Raw genomic sequence first — 18,505 nt, 5'->3', positions numbered from 1 at the left:
TATACATAAAGTGGGATTGTTGAGTCATGTTGTTTTTTGATTACTTTTGAGACGATATTACTATACAGTTTTCCAAAGTGGTTGGGCCAGATTGTATTCCTACCAGCAATGTATGGAATTTCTAGTTCCTCTATAGCCTCACTAACAATTGTTATTGTTAGTCATATTTTGATCATTTTCATGGGTGTGTAGTGGTATCTTGTTGTGGTTTTGATATACATTTCCATGATGAATATTATGTGGAACCACTTTTTATGTGCCTACAGGTATTTGAAATATCTTATGTACACTTAGGCCTTAAGCCTGTTTTTTTATTTGGTCTGTCTTTTTCTTATTGATTTATAGTTCTCTGAACTCAAGTTCTTTTTAGAAATGTATATTAAAAATATCCTCATCTAGTCACTTACTTGCCTTTGTACACTCTTAATAAAGACTTTTCAATGCCCAGAAAGCCTTAATTTTAATAAACTCAAATTTATTCACAAAAAAAAGTAATGAGGGATATCACTATATACTATACTACTGGGGTAAAGGAAAGTTTGTATAGTGTCCTATTATTTACTGAAAAATGATAAGAATATGAATGTATTTGTTAGTATTTTAAAAATTGAAGGATAAATTATGAAATTTAAATTAGTTTTAAAAAGAAGGAAGAAAAAAAGGAAGGAGGAGAGGGGGAACAGAACAGGGATAAAATTTAGACAGTTTTCTCCTTTATTTCACAGATTTTTTTGAGGACTAAGCTTACTATTTTATATAATTATAAGATAAAATGAGATTTTTAAAAGCCATTCCTGAAAATCCAAAGAATGAAGAAAAAAGGAACCTAAAAATATAAAACACACAAAGATGAAGTATTCCAAGAGACTGAAACACAGTAATTGGACTGTACATGTCCCTTGCAATATATCCTAATGAGAAAAGAAACTACAAAAACATCTTAGGACTATTTTCAATAATCATATTATTACTGATAAGATAGCATTGATATGCTGAGACTGTTATACATGCAATTGGATAAGTCAAATATGTAATGCTGTCTGTGTCTTTCTGAGAAGTGGGACTTTTGCCATGGAGAGAGAAGATACCGACATAAGATTGATGAGGTTAAATAAAAACTCTGTGGTCATGAATTTAAAATAGAGCTATTAAAATGAACATATTATTTATTTTAATCGTAATTATTTAACCATATTATTTAATTTAATCACTGAAAAGGCCTAAAAACTTTGACCAACCCAGTGGCAGTGCATCCCAATGACCTAGATTGGGGGCTCTAAGTACCATTTCCCAGTAAAAGCAACCAGGGCTTCATCCAGAAGTTGATGTTTCCAGGTGTATAGCAGGCAGTATACAAGAACTTGTATTATCTTGTTACAGCAAAAAGAAAGGACATTATCAGACATTATCAGGGCCATGCAAAAGGATATAGGCGACAACTTGAATAGGCTCCACTGGCCAAATGGAGCGATTGAATATCATTAAAGATATATATATTAACCATGAGGATAAAACAACAAACATGTTTAAATCCGTATGTTCATAATAATACTAAAGAAACAAAACAAAACAAAAATCTTACTTTTGGAAGATGCTAGAAAATAAAGATGGAAAAAATCGAGGATATTACCGTGTCCTGACCCCTCACGAAATAATGAATCTTGGTAATGATCATTTATGACTACTGATATCATTAAAAAAAAGAGACAGTGAGAGAGGGATTATTATATACCTTCTCACAGAAGTATGTAATTCTGCCTATGAAGTAGTCATCCCCAAAATATTAAATTTGATCGAGCCTCTAGAACCATCTACCTGTTACAGGAAATCCAGGGGTCAGAGGAACATGTGAAATTATACCATCAGGTTAATATCAGACTGTGAAACTATAGGACAAACAAACTTGTTTCTTTTAAAAAAAAAAAAGCAAGAGAAACAAAAAAAATGGAGGAAGAAACCTATAGATTAGAAGGAACATAGGATCAACAATCAACCAATGCATGGGCCTTATGTAGATGCCAATTTAAATTAAAAATTAGGGATATGTGAACATTGATCACATATCTAATAAGACTGAAGAATTATTGTCAATTTTGGGGGGGTATGCTATTTGTTTTGGTTTGCTAATGCTGCCAGAATGCAATAGACCAGAAATGGAATGGCTTTTATAGAGGGGATTTATTAAGCTATAAGTTTACAATGCTAAGGCCTTAAAAATGTTCAAACTAGGCATCTGGAGAAAGATACCTTGACTCCAAAGAAAGGCCAAATGGTGTCTGGGATTTCTGTCTGCTGGGAAAGTACATGGCTGGTGTCTGAGGTCCTTGCTCCCTATTTGTTGCTTTATACTTCTGATTCCAGTGGTTTCCTCTCTAAGCATCTGTGGGCCCTCACTTAGCTTCTCTGGGACAAAACCCTGGGTTCTGGCTTGCTTAGCATCTCATGGGAAGGCACATGGCAACGTCTGCTGGGCTTCTCTCCCAGCTTCTGGTTTCAAATGGCTCTCACAGATCTTATGGGTCCTTCTGGCGTTTTCCTCTGCATCTCCAAATGTCTGCGTCTTTGTTGGTTCTGAGTTGTCTCTCTCTCCATGAGCTCTCTTAAAGACTCCAGTAACCTAATTAAGACCCACCTTGAATGGATGGAGTCACATCTCCATCTAATCAAAAGGTTGCGTCCACAATTGGGTGTGTTGCATCTCCATGGAAACTACCTGTCAAAAGGCCCCACCTTACAATATTGGATCAGGATTAAAAGACATGGCTGCACCCCCCCCCCCCAAGATTGGATCAGGAGTAAAAGAACATGTCTTTTCTGAGGATATAACAGTTTCAAACCAGCACAGTATTTATAAATGTTTATCTTTTAGAGTACGTATTGAAATATTTGCAGATTATATGATAGTATTTATAGAATTTGCTTAAAAAATCCAGAGAGCAGGATAGTGGGTAGGGAATACAGCTGAAATTAGATCAGTTGACACACTGATCATTTTTGAGCTGAGTGATAGAGATATATGCCTTCATTATACTATTCTCTGTATGTTTACTTTTGGTACTTTTGTAGTAAAATGGTTTTTAAAATGTAGGTTAAATAATTTTCATTGAGAAACAGGCAGTTTAATTATAGATTTCTTATCATTTATCAATTAATCCTTTAATAAAACAATCATCAAATTAAGGAAGTTCTTGTATGAATGTGGTTTTCTTGAAGCAGTACTTGGTAGGATGTACTTGGATTGAAAAATCAACTCTCCATCCTTCAACTAGATCTTGAATATGCAGTACTATTTATTCTCCTTGAAAAATGAGAATAAAATAATTATTTTTAATAATCCCATCATGCCCTAGAAAACCATTAGTAGTCCTCAACAAAACAAAAAATTAAAAGGCTCTTTCTCAACTTATGAATGGGTATATTCCAAAAGTTTCTACTAAGGCAATTCCTTAGAACTAGAAGAATGTTTTCTACTAGAAATTTTGTTATAAATATTAGATAGGTTCCTAGGCCAGTTTTAAAAAATATATTAATCCACATCATAATATAATCCACAAAGGTGACAGAGTACTAAGGGTTCAGTACAGACATATATTAAATTGTTTTTCTAGGAAAATGCTTTCCAAACTAATTCAAGCCTCCAAAAGATGAATAACTTTCCTACATCTTTATAAGAATTGGTCTCCTTATACTCCTGGATCATTTAGTTGCCATATGCTTTGAATTCTCACAGCAAGAGCATTCCTTGCAACAAGCCTCACTGTTGGAGTTTTTCGAGCTAATACCTAGTCACATGTTAGGGATATTGCAGAGGGGCTAAATTCCTCTTAGGTTCATTTCTACTCTGTGGTTCTGGCATTGGAATGTACCGTATTTTCAGAAGTGGGACAAGATTCCTGGTTACTGGTTTGAAATCTGAAAATCACTAATGATGAAAGTCCTAAATGCAAGATAATTTATAAGCTGATTTTTTAAAAATTTAATTTAGCAAATATTTATTAAACACTTACAGTGTTGCAGGGTGATATGCTGGCCCTGAGGCATTTTTAAAAAGCCCATCTCTAGTTTCCCATTATTCAAACATAAGATTCTGTTCTGTTTTCGATCATTCTCTCACCTTTTAAGTATACTGTCGGTCTTGATCTTCCCAGATCTTGTAAGGAAGAGGATAAATGTTAACATTGCCCACTACTTGTGTTCTTGTTATTCCAACTGATTAAGTTCCCAGTTTTGTTGGAACTTTCCTCTCTGTGTTGACTTTAATTCTCCAGGCTAGTGTCAAAAGTGTTGAAATGACTTCCTAAAAAACGAAGAGGAAAATAGATCACCTAGTACAAAATATGTTCTTACATCTGAGACTGTGAGGATAAAATGTGTATTGTTTTTGATTAGAAGAGTAATGCATCAGAAACCTAATGCTATGTAAACATGTGGGTAGCTGTGTTGTGTGTATTTTGTGTATTTAAAATTGAGATTTTTGTTCGACCAGGGTCTTTCATTTGGTGTACTTCATGGTGATTTATCATAATAGACTGCTTTAAATTATTTGAAATAGTGAGGCATATGAATTTCTACCATAACTTCCCCAAGGCTAGAGAAGTCAGCAGGATCTCAAACTGCTAGGTAGACATTTTTTTTTCAAACTCATATGCAAGTGTAAAACTTTCATGAGGCTGCTTTAACAAGGTCCTTTGGGATTTAGGGTTATTTATCTAAGCTCTTATTAAAAATGAAAGCTTCTATGTTTAGCAAAACTGATTCTAACAATACTGTAAGCTGGAAGAATGAAAACTGTTCTGCCGACAGACTCAAAAATAGTTAGAAGACTTTGGGGCTAGTGCCCTGTGCACTGACGTTATGATAATGGGATAGTGACAGCAGAGCGAGCATTTCAAAGCTCTCCTTCAATTTAAGAAATTTAGCTCTCCTCTGCTTTGTAATTCAGTGTTTGACATGACTTATTAAAATGACTTCCAGGCCTGGAATTGAGCCCTGTTTCACAGAGCAGTCCGATGTCTCCGTTAGAGTCGAGTTGCCCCAGGACGGTGTTGCCTGGTACAACAAAGTCCACGAGCACCTTTTCATTTATGGTATCTGTGCTTTTTGAGGTATCTTTGGCTAACACCCTCAACCGCTGAGAAGTGGGGCATGGAAGAAAGATTAATGTACCAGAGTCACTCTGTTCATAAACCAGCAGAAGAGCTGGAGTTGCTGCAGGAAAATTTTTGTAATCTTGAAACGTGTTCAGCGTCTTTGTAGGTATGTTCTGGTTTGATGAGCCTGGCCCTGCAGTAAATCTATTCTTAGAATCCCCTGAAACTACAGCTTTAAATTATCTGTAATGCAATACACTTTTGGAGGGTTGAGGACATTATGAGGGGAGAGAGCAAATGTTGGAAAATCAGGGTCAAGACTTTCTGCTGATTTTAAGAGTTTATCAGAGTTATCCTAGCGTGGGTGGGCTCAGCCAAGTTGCCCAAGATTTTAATATGACAAGGTTGGTGGATGGATGAATGAATGTATAGAAATGCGGGTAGAGAGACAGAGATAAAGTTAAATAATCATTATCAATGTTATAATTGTTGGTGAAGTATGGCAAATTGGACAGACATATCTGAATTAAGTCATGGTGACAAATTCAGAGTTTGGAAGACATTCACAAAGTGACTAAAAATCACTTTGGATTATTTTAAAGGATTTTTACTTCAACAGCTAACTTTATTAGTACCAACATTAAACCATTGGAAATATGGACTTAAGGGAATCTGGGGGCTTCTGAGTCACCACCTTTGTTTCACAGGAAGTGGATATGCTTCTATGACAATAGATGGGGAATAAGAGTGTAAAGCACACAGATGATATTGCTAAGGAGAGTAGTACAGAATCACAGGCTGATGGTTAGAGTTTAGAGTATGAAGAAGACAAAGGGCAAACACCAAGAGAGGTGATGGTGGCAGAAATATTGACTGAAAGTCAGAGGTAAAGGCAATGCAAGTATAAAAATTTAAACAGGTGCACATTGTCAGGGAACTGTCAAAACAAACTTAAGCTTAGGAACTTCTATTCTGAAAGAATCTCAAAGCAGTTGCACATGGGAGGAAAACAGTATGTACGCTTGGTTTTACCTCTTCAACTTGAACAGCTGTTTTAACATTTGAGTTGCTAAGCATTATCAGAAATAGAATGTTTTAATTTTGGAGAAACCCAACTGCTAAAACAACTGTTTGGTCTGATTAGACTTAAGCTGGCTCTGCTTAGGTTGCAAGACCTAATGGAAACCTAGCACAAATCTCATGGCTATTATTATGATGATTTTATTGCACATAATGAAAATATGAATGGATACTTTGGACACACCCACCAAAGAAGTTACATTCCCTGATTTCTTTTGGCAAAGCATTAGAGCAAAGAACATGGGCTTTACCTTCTTCCAAGTTTATGGAAATTACCTGGAGTAAATTTCCTTTATGTTCCTTGGATGCAAGCCTTTTTTTCCGGCACATTCAAAAAAAGTATCCCTACTCCTATTAATATCACTTTATCCTTCTCTTCATAGTAAATAATATACTTGGTCAAGTAACCTCAATTAGTCAACTGTATCATTTTGATTCAGATTTTGAATTATTTGTTATTTAAGCAAAAGAATCCTGTTAATAGCAGCCACTGAGCTTATCAATTTGTAGGCAACAGGCTTTTGATATCTAGAACAGCTTAAGGGATGCTGACAATGGAGAAAATCTTGAATTTCAGATTTTACCACCCTAAGTACCTTTTTTTTTTTTTCTGAAAAAGACTGATTAGTTTAGATTTAGGTAAATTATGTTTAAATAAATATTTAAATTACTTGATAAAATGTTTAATTTCTTGTACAAAAAATTACTTTTAGGTGTTATAAATTTAATGCATATTTTTAAACTTTCTGAGATAGATTCTCTTTCATATGTTTTCACAGTGAAAATAGTTTTATTTTTCTGTGTTCCCCAAAATAATGTGTATTTATTGTAAACATTTCAACCAATACGGGAAAAAATAGAAGCAAGCAGGCAAAATTCACTTGCAATCATACAATCATAGTCCAACAGAAAGCCACTGTTAAATTTTGGCAATCTTCCTTGCATACATCTCTTTGTGTGTGTGTGTGTATATATATATACATACATAGAAAGAAGTGGTTAGGAAATTTAATTTTACTTATATTAACAGATGTCAGGTATAATTTTGCTGTTTTCGCTGAATGATATGTGTAAGTTTTACCAAACTAAAGCAAGTTTATATATTTTGAACATTTTAATCAATATTTCAACAGAATATTTTGGTTATAAATAACAAGTGTATTTTATTTCAAAATTAAAAATTAAATGCATTTTTAGTTGGATTATCAAGAAAAAATAAATTGTGAAGGTTCTGCCTTTGCTTTTTTCCTATTTCCTAGGCTAAAAACTGCAACCTTTCTTCAACTGAACGTTCTCAAATAATATCTCATTGTAGGATGATTTGTTTTAGAGGGTGACAGTATTTTTATATTCATAGCAAGACACACTGCTGTTAAAACACACATACAAGTTAGGTCTTCAGTCACTTCTTACACTGGTTAACTCAATTAGGTGCTTAGTTACCTTTCATCAGTTTACCTTGGTAACTTCAAAACCTTTCTCTAACACTGATTAATCCAGTGATCTGTATTTAACTTCCCTCTCCCCCAGATGCACATTACAGGGGTTATTGCCCACATATTCAGTGTTTTTTTCATACCTTGGTGTCACATATTGAGAGTATCTTCTCCAAAATGAGCAGAATAGTGAAAGCCTGCTATCAAGAAAGGTTGGTTAATTATTTAATAATTTTTAAAATATGGTGACTTTTGGAGGTTTCGTTGAAATTCCTCTTGGTTTCCAAAAGCTTCCATTTAATAATATTAGGTTCCACCTTGGAAGAATTTAGTCAAATATTCCCCTTTTGACTTTAAATCACTTTTCTAGGGGATTCTTCTTAGTCCATAAAATCTTTGAATAGAACTTTGGAACATATTTACCATTTTCTGTAATCAGTTTTCTTGAAGGTCAACTAATGGATGAATGATAGATATAAAATTCAGGGACTGTCAGGCCTGACCTGATAGATCTTGTCCTTTATATTTACTTTATTAAGGGATATACAAATCAATTTTTACAGAAAATTGAGTCTGAAGTTGAAGGAAATGAATTTTCATCAATGCCAGATAACATGGAAATTGTTTCTCTTGCCTAACCTGAAATGGGTGAGGCCAGCTTAGCCTTAACTCTATCACTTATGTTGATATGTGACTTTACAAAAGGCCTGAAGTCCTAAACATGAGAGTATTTTCTAAACCAAGGACTCTTGTACAGGGAGTGTGAGTAGGTTAGTGATCTTGACATTTGGATTTTCATACCTCCTCATGGAAGGACAGAATTCTTAGTCACTGAGTTTGTCTTCTTGTGGGTTAGAGAAAGCCACTTGTGATTTAGGATTATGTGATTCACATATTAATATGTAAGATACCCCAATTGGCCAGATCTAATTTATCAGACCTGAGCTACATCACTGCTAACTGCCCTTTTGTAAAGGAAGGGTGTTTGGATTTCCAAGACTAGGCCATCTGAGAGTGGACTTAGGAAGTGGTGTGTGAAGGGAAGCCAGTGATACTGAGGATGCCTGTATTCTGTGGCAGAAGGGGAGGTTAGGATTGCATATGGTACATACCACCAGGCTGCTACCCCTCTTAAGGTCATGGGATAATAGAGCTCTGGTAGATCATCTCTTTCTTTTCTGCTGATTCCATACATGGTTTCACGGTACATCTCAACGCAATCATTGCCTATCAGTTTGAATTGAAAAATGAGGAAAACTTATTTGTTATACCAGTTCTAGGATATCTTCAAAGAAAAAATAGTCTTATGCACCTGTATTGTGCTGTATGCATCATAAACACTTTTATATCCACGTCTGTAAAGGACTTAATACAGTGGCACAGAGTGGGTCGTATTGATTAATGAAACTGACAGCTGAGTTGGCCCCCTGATGGGAAAGGGAACCTGATCATGTCAGGCAGGAGGCTTACTTAGGAGAATGTTGTAAGAATGGACCTAATTATATTAGTTCCCAACCTTCATACATTGACTTCCATTTACTCAGGGAAGTGAATAAATAATTAAATGTACATATCTCAGCCTCCTTTTCACTTCTAATCATGCAGTTTCTGGCAGGGATGTTCATAAAGTAGATTTAATAATGAAATTGCTCCCAATATAATTCCTGTGTTCTCAGCAGCTGGCATCTTGCAATAATACAGATGTTTATAAAAAGTCTCAACGTTTCATATACATTAATACATTAATTTTGAGTTTGCCTTATTGGTAACTTTTTTTAGAACACCATTTTCTCATGCTTCCTGATGTATGGGAGAGGGAGGTGTTGCTTTGACAAGCTTTCAGGTCCTATGGACAAAGTTTGAAAGCTTTAGATTTCAAGAATTGTGTGCGAAATTTCTTCTCTCAATAGACTTCAATTCAAAGAGAATTGAAGAAACATTTAGACATTTGTGATTTAAAAGGGTCGAGTTTCTTCTGTAATTCCCAAAGAAAAATTTTTTGTGATACACTTCATTATTTAATGATTAAGCAGCATTGGGTGGATGCCTTTTTTCAGGGTCTATTTTTATTAATTAATATTTTAAAATAGCTAAGTATAAAAGATAATAGGCTTATCATAAAATATAAACCAATACATTTAGGTGTTTCAGAATTTTATGTTCGGGACAGTGGGGTGTAAGACTTTTTTATTGATGTGGTTTCTTGTCCACATTGTTTATTAAATAGCTGTGTGCCTATAATGGTTCTAGTGCTAAATTGTGGTCATCTGCCAGTTTGTGTATTTTGAGAGCTTAAATTGATGGGCTTGTCATTATAGTTTTGACATTGAATTTTAAAAGTTAAAGATGTAAATAACATACTTCAACATCATTAGTAGCCTATTTGTTTTCTTAGGTTCTTCTAGGGCTGACAAGTCCAGATTAGCTACTAAAATATGAGCAATAAGAGATAAGTTGAATGTTTCCATCTGAGCTCTCCTATACTATCTCAGTTTTTTATCTCTCTCTCTACACAATATATTGAACTGCTTTGAAATATATTACTTTTCGGTAGAGTTGTTCTATCACTTTTATTTGTCATTTTAGCTCATGTTACACTGAACAACTCCAATGTTTCTGAACATCTCTATTTTCTCATTTGTTTTGAGACTGATACTGATATTGATTAGTGTTTGATTCATTCTCATCTTCATCACTTTTATTAGAAGTGATAGAAAGTTCTAATTTTCCCCTTCTTTAAAAATAGATAAACCACAGTTGCTTCTCTAGGGAGTTTTGTCAAGGCGAGAGTTTAGAAATAAGGATAGTGTGTCCTCTGCTTGTATTTTGGTCTCTTAAACTAAGGTCATCTGGCTGACAGTTCTGGTCTCTTAAGAGAACTTTTTCCCTCCCAGGTCTTTAAAAATCATGGAAGTTGATTTCAATTGTATTTAGCTCTTGGAACCATTTGAAGTATCTTTTGTGTTGATTTATAGTGGAAGATTACTGATTTAGCTCTTACAGTCCATGATGTCTTTATAAGAAATACCAGAAATAATCCAGATTCTGCCCTGTGTTTCTTAAAATGCTTATATCATTAACAGAAATTTGTACTGGTATTTGAGCCATGGCCAGAAAGTTACAACCATCACTTAATGCATCCTCTGAATTCCACATAGTGTGAATGGTGATTGTTTTAAGAGAAACAGAATGTTCAGTATACCATCTCATTTTTCCCTCTTTCCTTCCTACTTTCCTTCCTACTGTCCTCCTTAATTCCTGTCTGTCCCTCCCTCTCTCCCTCCCTCCCTTTCTCCCTTCCTTCCTTCCTTGTAATTGAAAATACTATGTGAAATCATTAACTGAAGTTTCAGGGGGAAAGTTACCCATAGTTGTAAGTTTCTTAAACAATTATTTGCACTTTTCATATATTATTTTTGGTCTCTGCCCATATGCATGAATGCTTCATGTGATTATAATTACAGAGAAAATTTAAATTGTGACATTAAAAAGTAAGTCTGGGACCAGTGAAAAATATACTGTGGGAATAGAAAGGGCAGATGAATATTAGCAATTTGAGCCATGTTAGATCCAGCTAGTTTGTCTGATTTTAAAAATAAGGTTATTTAAATTATTGGAAAATTGAGTTGTTATAAGATATCTAAAATTTACCCCATTATTAGCTTTGGAATTTTCAGTCTTTTTAGATGGAGTTATTAAAAAAAAAAAAGTAGCACACTTTTGCTTATGGTACTGTAAAAAGAGAATGAGGTTTAAATGGAGACGATCATGGTTTGAGTTTCTTTTCCATTGTTTACTGGCTGTGTGATCAGCCCAACACTACCTTTCTGAGCCTTAATGGGGATAAATAATTGTTAAGGATTAAATTAAATGATGCTGATGTTGGATTCTCATAGCATGTAAATGCTGCTATATAAAGAGACAGGCATAGCTGACATATGTAAGTAATAATATTTTTTCTTTATAGTTTATGGTCATCATTAGAGTATTGAATGCCCTTTTGTATAAATATTGGCGGTTTAATACATTGGACAAGTTGTTACCTACTCCATGGTGTTATAAGGAAATGAGGCTCCAGAGTGCTTTCTAATATGGCTCACCTAAAATAAGGCAGGATTCATAGATCTAATTTCTGTTTAACTAGCCTTCTTGATAGATCACACCATAGCTGTTTAGCAGTATGTTGAGACCTTTAAGCAACGTTGAAACATTCTTTTATCTGCACCAGAACCCACTTTGATATCCTAGCCGGCCAGCTTCAGTCCACATGCTGACTTACCATCGAATCCCAATAAGACATATCATGTCTGTTCTTTTAGAGAACTTCCTAAAGACAGGTAAAGGTGGGTTGCATTGCAGCACCAGCAGACATAAATAGTACTGGATCCCTTTGGCTCCTGAATGAGTTCTAGAGTCATGGACACTGGAGAAATCTCAATCCCAAATGATAAATGGTTGAGGCTTTACTGTCAATAGAGTGGGATGGTAGTACAGCTTTATTTTTCCACTCTGTCCCCAATTATTTGATATATCATATAATTCCAAATGCTGATCCTCTGCTGCTGCTTCTTCTTGCCAATTTACCTAAGTTTTGTCTTCTACCAAGGATTAAGAGATTTGGGTATAATATTAAAGTGAGTTCTTGGGAGAAGAAACAGGTATGTGAAGATGAAATGACTGTCTTATAAAAAAATACTCTATCAACAAAAATACTCATCAGTTATAAGTACCCTTCAGTTATAAGTAGTTAGATTTTTCTTTACTTTTAAATCTAGTGTGGAGCCTTTTTCTCATGCTCACTGTTTCTCATCCAGTTCTCCCTTTGTTAATTCAAATACCTATTTATAATCTTATATTGTTTCTGTTCTGAAATGCTTATGTTTATTTTTAAAATATTAATTTGTTTCTGATTATAAAAACTCTTGGGAAATTAAAAAATGTAAAGAATTTCTCTGTAATGGAAATGACATTGTATTTATTGTATTTCTCCTGATGTTTTTTCCTCAGCATATAATTTATATTATTGAAATCATACTATATATGGAGTTTTCTGTCCTGCTATTTTCTCTTAACATACATATGAATATTTTCCCATGTCCATCTTCCTTTTTATTCAAGTTTTAGAATATATTTAACAAGGTAACAGCTTGAAAAGAGTAAAGGAACTTCTTACAGAAAGTTGAGAATACCCTTAAAAATATATTTTATACAGCTAAAGAGTTGACATACTTGAGGCATTAGATATTAACAGATTCAGTCGTTAAACTCCTACTTATGGTTTGAGTGGAAACATTGTCCTCAGAGATCAGTGTGATGCAGTAGAGAACACAGGCTTTGGATCCTGGCTGACCTAACTGTGAATCCTGGTTCTCCTACTTACTAGCAATACGATATTGGACAATCACTTAACCTCTCCAACTTTTGATTTCCTTGTTTTTAATACGGAATGAGCAATGCCTGCCATTTAGAACTGCCGTGAGGGTTAGAGACAATGTAAAAGTGCCTGACTCAGTATCTGGACGTGTTAGACAAAGGAAAAATGTGAAGAAAAAACATAAAGCTTAGAATTATGCAGTTCAAGCATTCATTATGGAAAGCATGCTATAACCATAGTAAACTAAGATAACTGTTTAAAAAATATTTATTTTCATAATTTGCTATTTTTCCCTTTCTCGTGCCAAAGTATATTACTGCTGAAAGAGAAGTAGAAATGATTAATAAATGACACTGCTTCAGAATATAATTTCTTCTCCATCAGGATCCTTAATTTTGAGTACCAATAGGCTCCATTTCAGGTTGCAGTGTTCACATCATCTTGGGAAGCCCTTATTTATTGAAAGTTTGCAGTGTGATGGGCCTGGGTTGAGTCTTGAAAATTCACAAACAAGCTCTCCAGAGACGTTCACGATCCAGGGCACTGTTGAGTGGCCTTTTCTGCAAGAGATCCAATTCAGAAAAAGCAAAAATATTTTCAGGGCAGTTTTAAAAATATTTCTAATGAAAATAGTTTTAGTGAGTCTCACTATGTGTGGAATGGAAGGGGAGGCCATAGAAATTCTGAAATAATTTAATGATTTCTTGAATATATAGATATAAGAGGAAAAATGATATTTCATTAAAAGGCTAATATCTGGATATCTGAAGCAATGTGGGAGCAGCTTTGTTATCTTTATTTTCAAATTAGAATCCTCAGGTGTAGGTTGGTCAGAAATGTAGACACACTCCAAGTAAGCACATAAATAGATGCTTGTTAGGATTGTGATAGATACGAGTATGATATTTAGCAACTAGTTAGTTCTTATAAGGGAAACAGGAAGATGTCTCCAAGATTATGATACTTATGTGGGTCTTACAGGATGCATAGGAGTTCACCAGGAAGAATAACAGCTGTCTAGGCCCAGAACACTGAATGTACAAGACACAGAGCACGTAGTGTAATGCAATTCAAAGAATGGAAAGTAATTGTGTGGTTTATGGAGAGCATAAGGGAGAGGGGAGGGGAGAGGAGCTTGGAGTCACTGTACTAGTATTAAATTTAACTTTTATCATTGTTTTAGTCTGCCAAAGCTGCCAGAATGCAACACATCAGAGATGGATTGGCTTTCAATAAAAGAGGATTTATTTAGTTGAAAACATATAGTTCTTCAAAGGAAAGGAGCTAACTTTGAACTGAGGTTCTTTCTTACAATGGGTTGGCACAGGGCGATCTCTGCTGGCCTTCTCTCCAGACCTCTGAGTTCCAACAACTTTCCCTGGGGTGATTCCTTTCTGCATCTCCAAAGGCCTGGGCTGAGCTGCGAGTGCTGAGATGAGGAATGTTGAGCTGCTTAGGCTGTGCTACATTGAACTCTCTCATTTAAGCACCAGCCAATTGAATCAAACATCATTCATTGCAGCAGGCACGCCTCTTAGCCAACTGCAGATGTAATCAGCAACAGATGAGCTTCACATGACATTGGCTCATGTCCACAGCAATAGAACTAAGCACCTTCACCTGGCTAAATTGACATCTGAACCTAACTACCACAATCATGAACACTAAGAGTTTCCATTCCAGAGAAATGTTGAGAATGTTATATATTAGTAAAAACAAAAATAATAGCAAGCCAATCAATATAAGATAATTTTTAAAACACAGGAAGGGCATTCAAATATGCCCTTGCTAAAATTAGACCATTTGGGGGGAATAAATCAGGTACTTATTCCAGTCCAATGAAACAAATGCTTCAAAGAACAGTGAAACCCTTCTACCCTACATTAGAAATATATCGGGGTAGTGAACAATGACAGGGAGTGGTAAGGGGTATAGAAAAAAAATAGGGGAACAAAAGTCAAAATGTATTGAGTAGATGGAAATACTAGTGGTCAGTGAGAGGAAGGGCTAAGGGGTATGGTATGTATGAATTTTTTCTTTTTTAATCTTTTTCTGGAGTGGTGCAAATGTTCTAAAAAATAATCATGATGATGAATATACTACTGTATGATGATATACTGCTTTGTGGTGAGCCATTGATTGTACACCGTGCACAGAATATTTGTATGTCAAGAATGTTCATGTTTGTATGTTGTTTTGGTTTGATAATAAAACATAAATTAAAAAATATGTATCAGGACAATTCATAACCTGATTGATGATGTAGATAAATCATCTGCCATGACTTGTCATATAAAAGTGTTAAAGTCCATTATGCCTTCAATTGCTGATGCTTTCTAAATTTCCAAAGTTCACTGCTGATATGGTTAAAGGTTGCTTTGCAGAGAGAAATTTATAGAAAGGGTGAAAATGTACATTTCTCTTTAAAATTAGAGCAGTGATTAGATACATTTTGTTAGGGGGAATAGGCAGGAAATGCTCAAGTATAGAATAGTTGATAGCACAGGACACATGCTGTTCTCGCTGTATTGTTTTCTCATAATTATTTCCTGATTTTTCTCTTTACTCTAAGTTCTACATGGGTGTTAGGAAACAAGGATCCTAGACCCAGCTTTATCATTTTCTCACCAATCTGTCTCATCTCACACAAGCCCCTTTATTTTTCTAGCTCTTGGTTTCCTGATCTTTCAAATGAAAGGATTTTCAAATAGACCCTATAGGATGTAGCAGAGATACTTTCAGGGCTACTCTGGAAAATAGCCCTGGAAATTTGTCTGGAAGCCTCCTGACAATTTTTCCTCTTCAAACAAAGCAGCTTGTCTTTAATTTGTATTATAAATTGGGGCTTTTAAAGATTTTTCAAGATTATGTGTGAAGATCTCCGACCTAGATATTCCATAGGATATATCCAGTGCAGAAACAACTTCTATATATATATGTGGGATGGAGTTAACAGTGGTTCCTTTTCATAGGCTACTGAGGGTTAAACAAGATACTACATGTAGAGGGCACAGAACATAGAAAGCATTCAGTGTGTTAGCAGTTAGTCCCCGCCCCCCAACAGGCCCCACATAAATAAAAATGCATTTCATAAGACTCTTATATTTTGAACATGAAATAACCAGAAAAAAAATTGCCTAGGCTTTCAGGTTTAAATCTACATCACTATAAATGTGTCCTGGATACTTACTCTAAATTTTTGCTATAAACATTTATCTCTATTTGTTGTATCTTGCTTTTTTTCTCCTACAGCTTCAAAGTTTTCTTCACTATACCTGATTTTACTATAGGCCAGATGCAATTATGCAAATTAACATACTGGTTTGTTTCAGGCTTGCCAGTTCATGGGAAGATGACATCAGTGTCCACTCTCTAACACTACCCTCCACAACCTGCTTGGAGTTGCTGTTGATCTTAGCAAGGAGTAATGCCACTCTGCCTCTCTCACTTCGTTATATGAATTCTTTTCAGGTAAGGAACTGATTGTTTATCAGGGTGTGCTTTTTTTATTCTACTTCTTATAATTGTTTCTCAAGGATCCTGTCTTTTAAAGGAGATAGCCCAAGGAAACCCACAGTTTCAATGATAATAATAAGCATAGTATACATATTACCTTGTTTGTGAATCTCTTTTTTAATATATGAACAAACTGAGGCACAAAATTAATTTGGTATTTGTCAAGTAGCGGTGAATCTAGATTGCTCAGATTCCAGGATTTATTCTCTTCAGCTCCATCTTCCCTGCCTTTAAGAGAAAAGGTGAGCACCTCTTCAAAAGATATTTGTAGGGGCGGGCCGCGGTGGCTCAGCGGGCGAGGTGCTTGCCTGCCGTGCCGGAGGACCTCGGTTCGATTCCCGGCCCCAGCCCATGTACAAAACAAAAACAAACAGACAAGATACAATAAAACAAGAAGATGTTTCCCTTTCTTCCTTCCTTCCTTCCTTCTCTCTGTCTTTCCTTCCCTTCCTCCCTCTTTAAAAAAAAAAAAAAAAAAAAGATATTTGTAAATGCTACTTTTCCTCTTCCAGTGTTACCCTAAAAGCCACTTTCTTAGAGTGAGAATTTTCAAATATTAGTAGCTTTGCTTCTCTTAGCTTGAGGCCGAATTGCCAAATGGCTGTTTAACAGTGATAGTGTCCTGCTGATACTCAGCACCATTTCCCTCTCTCCCTACCCTGTCCTTCACCACCTCCCCACTCCCCAGAATACTTATCTGTAGTCCTGGCAAAGTGCATGTTCATTTGGAACTCAGCACTGCAAATAAGGATTGACCTGTAGGAAGGCTCCCTCCGTGGGTGTCAGCTAATTATCACTGAGGTGGCAAATGATAATTAAGTTGTGACTCTGTAGCCACTGAGTGTGATGAACATACCTGTGGCTTTTGGCTAGAAAAATGTTCATGTGCCCTCTCTTGTTCGTGGGAAGTCTGCTCCACATGCATTGCCAAGAACTAAGAAAATGGGAGTTCACTCCGCACACATTGCCAAGAACTGAGAAAATATGAGTTGATTCTACTTCTGCAGGGCTGATATGTCCTAAGATAACTTCAGCATCAGTATGTATTTGTGGAAGGGCATGGTTCTAGCATGGCATGCTGTCTTTTCCTGGGACTCACAAATATGTCCGTTGCTCAGAACCAGAGGTATTGGCCTGGTGAGATAAAACACAATCCCCCAGTAGATAAGGGATGCCAGTACTTTTGTCTTCTCCTGTTGTTGTGAGCATATATAAATGACTGGAGATAGTCTGTTTACAGTGGGCATATTTTGTGGCGTCTGGCTCACCACCCTGGTAGTATATCTGTCCTTGACAGTTTCTCAGTGATGGCTCACCCACATAAGAAAGGAGTATTGAGCACAGAACATCTCCTTACTTCAGCCACAGACTGAGACCTGATGGCTTTGGGGAACAAGTGCCCACAAGTGAAGGTGACTCTCTCACCTTTATGTGAATAAAACATTCCATCCAGAACTATGTGAGTCATGCTTCTGTTGGCAGGTACGACACCTGTAAATTGTGGAGTAGGTTGGTTTCCTAGGCCTGAGTTCCTGGTGGTAGGCATTCTTATGCCCTTGCCATCCTCCACATGGTGAGATTTCACTCCTGCAGATGGTAAGAGGTACTTCTCTTTCTGACCAATAATACTGCTTGTTGCACCTCTGTGTAGTATAACAAGATGTGTGTTTTTCTATGAATTATAACTCAGAGAATTGATTGCACTGACCTAATTTGCATCCATATTCTACTGGTAATCTGTTATATTGACTGTCTCTGTGATTTTCTTTCTATTTCTGAGCCTTGGACACTGATAAAAAGTTTGGGTTTAGCTTTGGCCTATGTATTTGCATTTGTTGTTATTCGATTGTCAGCTCCAATTCAGGAGTCTCAAAGGGGCCTTATAGAACATCTTCTCATTTTGTCTGAGAGGAAACTGAGATCCAGAAAAAGAGCTTATTGGCCAAGGAATACCCAGCAGGTTAGAGATGGAGCTAGATGGCACCAGGCCTATACCAGGTAACTCTACC

The 18,505-nt window shown here is 35.8% G+C and overlaps 1 protein-coding gene across 8 annotated transcripts in view; it reads left to right on the top strand.

Annotated features, from left to right (window-relative positions):
- The window catches only part of UBE3D (ubiquitin protein ligase E3D), a 180,952-nt gene that overhangs the window by 92,488 nt on the left and 69,959 nt on the right, over positions 1-18,505 (top strand). For 7 of the 8 annotated variants that reach the window (XR_013176263.1, XR_013176266.1, XR_013176264.1 and 4 more), the window contains one exon: positions 16,313-16,451. Coding sequence is in view for 4 of the 8 variants with exons in the window: in XM_077162331.1 (XP_077018446.1) it covers positions 16,313-16,451 (139 nt within the window). In the remaining 4 variants the exon portion in view is untranslated. Of the gene's footprint in view, positions 1-16,312; positions 16,452-18,505 lie in introns of those variants that run through there. The other variant, XM_077162332.1, reaches the window with a different exon arrangement.

This window comes from Tamandua tetradactyla, chromosome 5, assembly GCF_023851605.1.
Source record: "Tamandua tetradactyla isolate mTamTet1 chromosome 5, mTamTet1.pri, whole genome shotgun sequence".
Taxonomy (NCBI): domain Eukaryota; kingdom Metazoa; phylum Chordata; class Mammalia; order Pilosa; family Myrmecophagidae; genus Tamandua; species Tamandua tetradactyla.
The sequence above is the reverse complement of the archived record's forward strand: the minus strand, read 5'-3'. Positions and strand labels throughout refer to the sequence as shown.